General features: G+C 28.1%; 1 protein-coding gene across 1 annotated transcript; it reads right to left on the reverse strand.

Moving 5' to 3' along the window:
• Window positions 1–5,829: 5,829 nt before the first annotated feature.
• Window positions 5,830–7,881, reverse strand: LOC101507964 (probable N-acetyltransferase HLS1). Its single transcript, XM_004509012.4, has 3 exons — window positions 7,312–7,881; window positions 7,010–7,206; window positions 5,830–6,887 (listed from the first exon to the last, which is right to left on the reverse strand). Exons 1-3 carry the CDS (start codon window positions 7,483–7,485, stop codon window positions 6,014–6,016), a joined length of 1,245 nt encoding a protein of 414 aa, XP_004509069.1. The 5' UTR covers window positions 7,486–7,881; the 3' UTR covers window positions 5,830–6,013.
• Between the last annotated feature and the right edge of the window lie 313 nt (window positions 7,882–8,194).

Below are 8,194 nucleotides of genomic sequence, written 5' to 3' on the forward strand. Positions count from 1 at the left end.
CAAGAGTTACAAGAGTCAAAAAAAGAAGCTCTAGATCCAACAAATTTTTTACTCATGATGAATTAGATAGACGAAAGTTGTCTCCCGATGAGATCTTATCTCTTCCAATGTTTAAGGCATGGATCTTAGAATTTTTAGGGTTTGTAATTTGAATATGAAGGTTGTTGAGTTTTTGTTAAAAAAGTTGAGGCTGAATATGACAATTATTGAGTTTTTATTATTTAAATGGTTATTAATTAATTAATTAGTTTTAAGTTTTTAATTAAATAATTAAATGAGTTAATAAAGTGAATTTTATTTTTAAATATTAAATATTATCTAGTCAGCATCAATTACATACCCACTAGGTGTCAATTCATCCAAAATTAGTCGTGTTACTATTTTTTTTACTAAAAATGATTCATAAATGACTTTTTAAAAATTTATTAGATAATAAAAAAAAAAGACTAAAATCAAAACGAAACATATTTTCAAGGGTCAAAAACCTATTTAAACCTTAATTAATTCTACATGCATCACTCTTAATTCACAATTTATCTACACCTTACAAGTCAAAATTGTAGAGGTTGATTTAGACTCAACTCAAATTCTAATATCATATTAGAGTATATCTAAGATTCGTTTAGTCCCACACTATCAAGTCATTGATATTAAATTACTCAAATTACATTTAAGATATTTATTCATGTGTGTGAATGAGTGTCTTAAAAATTCTATATTATATGAGATATAACTTAAAAATATATTATAAATTGAGACAATCTTAATCTCGTAAATTACAAACTAATTTTATAAGAATATAATTAGACTTAACTCAAATTCTGATATTAACTCCCAATTCACTATCACCAATGACTTTAACAGTCAAAATAATTGCATGACAGGACAATCAAAATATTAATTATTCAATTAGTTGGCTTTTTCCTCATAGCTTGCCCTTTTAATTATAAAACAAGATTGGATTTAAACATGTATGAGTTATTAAGGATAATATTAATTAGGACATAGTTGTTACATTAACACCCGGCAAGTATGGTCACATGAGCCTAATCCCTCCTTAATATAGATGAAGCTAGGAAATAGATGTTATAGTCCTCCAAAAGGGTCCTTGCTATTTTAACTGTAAAGGTGAAAACAGAACTAAAGAAAAAAAAACTTAATTATTGCCAGCCAAATTTGACTTTAACTCCCACTTGTCGTTGTCCTTCCAATTAAAACATATACATGCTGGAAAAATAATCACGCCAAACACTGTACAGCAGTTAACCTTAATTTCTTTTGATTGGAAAATTAAAATATCAATAAATAATCACTGTTCAACCTTTTGTGTCTCCTTTTATTTAATGGTAAATTAAATTGGCAGTCACTTTCCTCTTCATGGCTTTTTTTGTTTCTTGTCTCTAAGCTATGTGTGGCCTAAGTGTTTCCACATTTAAACATATATGTTTATTTCAACACTTGGCAAGATTGCACGTGTGACATCCTTGCCTAATCCCAATTATATATACTTTATATTATTACTTTAATAATTGAGTTTTTTACAAATACTTTAATAATTGGATATAAAGAATAAATAGTGCAAAGACAAATTGGCCAATCCATTATTCTTCATTTTAATTTTGTTTGTGAGACGTGGAGAAATAAGACTCATTTTTTGTGCAATGGGAGTGAAAGGAGCTAAATTTTCATAGAGATATTAACCTTGGAAATTTAAACCCAATTAACAATGGAACATTTTGATATGTTAAGGTCTCGGTAGAATGGGATTGGAGAGTTTTCTGTTGTGAAAGTACTTGGTGTTTGATTCATACATAGAAGGTTCCAAATTTTTTAATGATAATTCTCATATGATGTCAATGTATTTGGAAGAAGTGTGAACATAAAGCATGGCTTATTCTTCATAAAAACAAATATTTAACTTATATACTCTTCTATTTATACAATCATCATATAAGAACCACAAAGTAGCACACAACTGATCGGAAAACATAATGATTATGTTATTATTATCAAATCTATCATATAATTTATGTACGCATTTAAGAATTTTGATAGTGGAGCGGTATGATTGTTTATATAAATAATACAAAAATGCATAATCGATCAAATGATAACATCATTGTCATTAAACAAAAAATTAAAATTACAAAATTATACCCACATATAACCAAAAATTGAAGATGATCAATATCTGCAAATTGTAATAAATCTATATATAAATACATTTCTTTATATTTCAAAATTTTGTTGTTGTTGTTTTTTTTTTTTTTCATTTACCATTCTATGGAAAGATATATTTCTCTATGTAAGTAACCGTTTGTCAAAATTTTAAACTTTGTAAGTATTATATAATCTATACTCTTAATTAACACTTTTATATATCTATGTGATTATATTCTATTCGTTAAAAGACAGAATTTTGATGATTTACGAAACATGCATTACCTTTTTGTTTACATTTTGAAACATTTTCTTCAAATTGTTATAAAGATCATGTTAAATTTACATTACCTTTTCTTCTATTATACATAAATTCTTTTCTAAATAGTTTAATAGTAAAACTCTCACAATAAAATATCAAGTTGAAGTGTATTGTCAAATTTGATCGCTCATAAATTTAGATATTTTTTATTTTAACTTTTCAATTCTCAACAAAAATATTTTTGGTAATTCGTAATTCAGTCCAAAGATAAATAAAATATTGTAAAAAAAAAAGTTAATATTTAAATTTGAATTTTTTCAAATGGTTCATTTTTAATTCAAAGTCAGATAAGAAATTTTTTAACTTAAAATCATTAATCGATTGAACTCAAGATTGGTCTAATAATTCTCAATAAATAATTGAGGCCTAAAATAAGTCTTAATACATGTGACATTTTCATCTATATATGTGATATTTTTGTTTATAGAAAAATTAATGATAAATAAGTGTTAGTTTGTATGCCTAAAACAAAGACATGTATAGGCACATTGTTCTCAGTAACAAAAAAAAAATTACTTGTGAATATTTATTTACCCTTCAAAGAAAGGGAGGTTATGGTGGACCACCTATATATATGTGATCTATAAATTAATGTTAAAAATCTTTAATGTTTTAATAATGATTGACGATATTATTAAGAAGTATAAATTAATTATTTTTTCATTTTTATAAAAAAATAATAACTAAACCAATGTCAATTTATTAAGAAAAAATACAACCATGTCTCTTCAAATTTTATATTGTTGAACCTACAACAATTAAATTATTGTCTTGAATCAAAAGACCACCAAAAATCACTATCTTATATTTTTTAAAAGTACCATGACTTACATTAGAATTTAAATTGACTTTTTAGCAACGGTTCACAGATAATATTTGCCTCAAACAAAAAAATTGAAACTGCAGCTTTCCTCGTTTTCTTTATCTTTAGCTTGTTTCTTTATGTCACTATCCAAAACGTGCGTTCGCTAAAGTCCCAAACTATAATCACAAAAAGAACCGGAATCAAGTTGAGAGGGAGAGATCATACAAAGGTCAACTTAAATAAATCAGTACACTATCTTACTCGTACAATTTTTATATATACAACCTTACCTACCTATGATATTCAAATTAACAAATTAATCTTTCAACTAAAAAAACTTAAATTAAATTATATGATTACTCAAATTATTATTGAATATCAAATAAAAATGAATCATTCAAAACTATTCAAACTTAAATTTTGAGATAAATTTTTTTATCAGACTTTATTTATTCTTCAATTAAATTCTAAATTATTAGAATTTTATCTTCGTAAAAACCATAAAAAAATTACTTAAACTAAACTTTAAATTTCCTCAGATACCAAAAATAAAAAGCAAATATTCAGTCTAATATTATTAATAACTTAAAATAACTAACTTTACATTTATCAAGAAATATAGTAACTACATTAAATCTTTTTAATCTTATGAAAAATATATTCTCAATTTTTTTTTTCTATAGAACTTATTTCGTGATAATGACTATTAATGATAATGGTCTATTTGTTTAAACATTTTAAAAAAGAAATTATTATTGATGTTTTAGTTATGTTTGTAGGTAAGTTTTCCTTTTTCAATTATTTTGTAAAAAAATATTTTTTATGTTGAAAATGAAATAATTATTTTGATTAATTTTTGAAGAAAATAATTTTTAATAGAGATACTAAAATAAATACAAATACTTATTTTATTCGATAATTATTGACAGAGATATCACACATAAATAAATAAAAATACTTAACACCCCTATTTTTCACATGATCATGGAGTATGTTCTCCGATATTTAATTTCTCCAAATTTGGTTCCTTTCTAGAAAAAAGAAGAAATACAAAATCACTTTAAGATATTGAGTGCAGAAAAATATGTGTACTTCTATCTATTTTATTCGATAATTATTGATAGAGATATCACATTCAAATGAAAAAAATACTTAATTAAACTTTCAGCACTCCTATTTGTCACATGATCATGGAATTTGTTCTCCAATATTTATTTTCTTCAATTTTGATCCCTTATGTTAATTTGTAGATATAAAAACGATGTAACGTATATTTAAATCATGTGATATATAATATAATTATGTAAAAACATATAAATGAATTAGTTATTACATGTTATTAATTAAATTTCTAAGTGAATGATTTTTTATGTTAAAAATGAAGTTCCCAAAAAATATTATAAGTGTTATCATTTCACATATATAAAACTGTGTTTAAAATATGTCATACTATTATTTTATTTAGTTCAAAAATCTAAATAACAAATTAAAAATATGATATTTTAAAATAGAAAAATTAATTTTGTAAACAAATAAAAATAAAGGATTAAAATTTCATTTAACATAAAACAAATTAACACCGAAACATAACTTTATTTGGTTTAATTTTAATTGTTTGTGAGAGTTGTTTTCACTTACTATTTTGTTTACAAGTCGATATCAAAATTTTGGACGCAAGGACTCTAATATGAAGGATACATAGCTAAGCAATATTAGAAGTTTAGAACCGATACTTTTGAAATATCTCTAAAATGCAACAAACGGGCAGATAAATTCATAGGAGCAGTTTGTGAGGTGCCTCAAGTTTTACTTGACATATTTTTTTGGAAAATGTTTGATATATGAAGAGAAAAGGAAATATATAAAAAGGTGTGAAAAATATATTAAATTATTTTTTTATTTTATGTATTTAATTTTGCATGACATCAATGTAAAGAATCCCTTATTCATTTCACTTTCTTATGAAATGCTTACAACAAAACCGTGAGGAAGTCACCTTTCAACTTCTTATCCCAACAAACCCAAAAAATTTCTTCCCACTATTAATGTATTTCTAACAGAGCATCTTTGTAATTGTATGAGGGATTATCTACCGCTATTATATCGTGAAACAATCCAAATACCACACCAATATACTTAGAAAAAGAAAGAATGTAGAGGTTCCAAATTCATTGTAATTGTCTATATTAGGAGAGGAGACTTTGACACAAACTTATTGGGCACAATTTGATTCCCACTACCATCAATAAGAAAAATACTAGAAACACAAAAACAAAAAATATGGCCTGTAACATAAGGTCCCCCCCACCCTCGGAAATATGCAAATTCAGTCTTAAAACGTTTTTCAAACAGATATTCGGATTCACACAACATTATATATAATATTTCATTCTCACAATTTAGATTTAGCAGAATATATATCAGCTAAGCCCAAATACCAACGATATGTTAAATAACATTAAACCGCGATAAAAAGAAAGCTCGGTTTGGCTAGAATCAGATCAAAAAAGCTAAATCAATTTTTAAAATTAAACCAGTAATATAAAAAGAGAAAGAGGGATATTCTATTCCTTGTTCATTTACAATCAAAATTCACATCCAACCGACATGATATGACAACTCCCTCACTAAAACTATAAAATATAAAATAAAAACTAAAAACAAAAAACTTACTATTATTTTTTTTTGCTCTAGAAGGATATACCTACTTTGTTCTAATTTAAAAATTAAAACTCCCTAGGATCAACAAAAATGGAAAATCCAGGTGCAGATTTAGTCCAATCACCAACAGAACCATCACTATAATCTTCCCCAAGTCTCTTAATACACCACAAATCCTCTTCACACGATAGAACCTTCCAGTGAGGAATAGCGAACCGTAGAGGTTCATTGCTCGAAACCTCAGTAGCAACCGCACTGCACCCACGCTCCATAGCAAGATTATGAGCGAAACCACACAAAGCTTTCACCATTTTCAACGCCTCCGGTCCTTCCCCTCCAATTCCGTACATTAAGTGAAACCCAAACGGTTCGAAAAAGTTCGGAATCGAAGGTAATCGTAGCCACGGAAAAGCCTTGTCCAACACGCGAGTTGTTTTAGCCATAGCGCGTCTCACACGCGACGCGCCTTTTACTTCCAGGGTAAATACGTCTTTACAGTTCCAAATACTGACTAAGGCCCAGGAAGTTGGTGGAGTCTTTAGAAAAACATCTGGGCCTGGCCAGTTGTTGGGCCCATAAGTGGATCCACTAGTTGGGACGGCAAGGAAAGTTCCGAGGGTGAGTTTGTTTTTTAAAACGGAATCAATGTCACGAGGAAAAAACTCGGTGGTGGAGAATTTGTTACGGTAGAGTGCTTCGGCGTCGTTTGGAGTTAGTTTTATTATGGTTACTTTAGATGATGAGATTCTAACACGGTGAGCGTAAACGGGGTTAACGAGAATAGATGGTGTACGAAACTTTGAGTAACCGCATTTGTCGGTGAAAAGTTTCACTGACGCCACGTTGTCATTTTCCGTTGCCATGTATGAATACTCCGCTCCATTCTCTCTGAACCATTCCTCCATTTTTTCTACCAGTTTTAGCCCTATTCCCATTCTCCTGAAATAATATTAATAATAAAATACAAAATCAAAATAATGACTTTGGTATATAATACTACAATTTAAAAGGGAGAAGAGCAATGAGGGTGTTTTTATTTAATTTAATTTAATTTAACTTACCTGTGATTTGGAGAAACACGGAGACCTAGTATGTAGGCGAGTTTTGTGAAGACAGGGACATTTTTGGAATTTGATTCGGTGTTGTTGCCATTGTTAGTAATGGTATTTTTTGTTGGTCTGATGAGTTTTTTCCCGCATGTAACGGTTTTGATGCAACCTCTTATCATTCCCACAGTCTCATTGCCTATCTCGGCTACCTGATAAAAATAAAAATAAAAATAAAACAAATTAACGATAAATCAATTATTAGTTATATAGTTTAATTTATTTATGTAGTATATAGTATAATGATGATTACATACCAGCATGAGAAAAGTTGGTGAATTTCGGACCCTGCAAATTGGGTCACCGTGCAAGTCAGTGAAGAGGGAAAGTTTTCCACTGGGTCCAACCTCGCATATTTTTTCAACGGCTTCCACACTCTCTCTATCTTTATTTGGGTCGAACTCTCTCACACTCACAACTTCCTCGCCCATATTTCGCAATTAACCAAACAAGTCACAATCTAAAGAGAAAAATCAAGAAGGGGAAGAAAAAGAATTGATTGAAAGTGATAGAATAGTAGTGAGAGTATTTGGAAGAAGTTAAGGTAATTGAAGGTGGATTTGCCTTTATATAGAACAAAGCGAAGGTATTGTATCAAATTGAGGAAAGAAAAAAAAAAATCGCAGCTTTTTCGAGAGGCTGCAATATTGAGATAGAAAGAAAGAAACCTAGGCTTATTTATAAGTAGAAAGAGCGATCACTGTCTCAAGAGATTTATTTTGGGAAAAAATAAAAAATAAAAACAGAAAAAACAAAATCCCAACTTAGAAAAAGATACGGAAAAGTTTTATAGAGCCTACTATAAGTTGTTGAGTGAGTTCATTCATCATCTCATCGCTTGAGGTACACATCCAAATCCTCTTGTTTATATATACCTGATCTTTTCAGTCTTTTCTTTTGCCGTTTTTTTATATAAAAATAAAATATAAATAAAATCTTTCTCTCTCTTGAGAATCCATACCACTTCCTGTATTTAATTCCCGTATTTAATTTTTGGAATATGGCTTTATCTGTTCTCGCTTCTTTTATTTCGTTCACTTTTGCTTTCTCTCACTACCGCTTCTAAAGTTTATTTTTTCCTATAATAATGATGATGGAAATATAATAAAAGCAATAATTATTCAGAAAACAAAAAGTAAA

This window comes from Cicer arietinum, chromosome 7 (genome assembly GCF_000331145.2).
Source record: "Cicer arietinum cultivar CDC Frontier isolate Library 1 chromosome 7, Cicar.CDCFrontier_v2.0, whole genome shotgun sequence".
NCBI classification, from domain to species: Eukaryota; Viridiplantae; Streptophyta; class Magnoliopsida; order Fabales; family Fabaceae; genus Cicer; species Cicer arietinum.

What these genes read in the sequence shown, in the direction of transcription:
- LOC101507964 (XM_004509012.4), bottom strand. Translation starts at nt 7,485, where the DNA reads ATGGGCGAGGAAGTTGTGAGTGTGAGAGAGTTCGACCCAAATAAAGAT. An exon ending in CACCAACTTTTCTCATGCTG is followed by an intron (nt 7,207 to 7,311) that starts GTATGTAATCAT and finishes TATTTTTATCAG; the next exon opens with GTAGCCGAGATAGGCAATGA. An exon ending in CGTGTTTCTCCAAATCACAG is followed by an intron (nt 6,888 to 7,009) that starts GTAAGTTAAATT and finishes ATATTATTTCAG; the next exon opens with GAGAATGGGAATAGGGCTAA.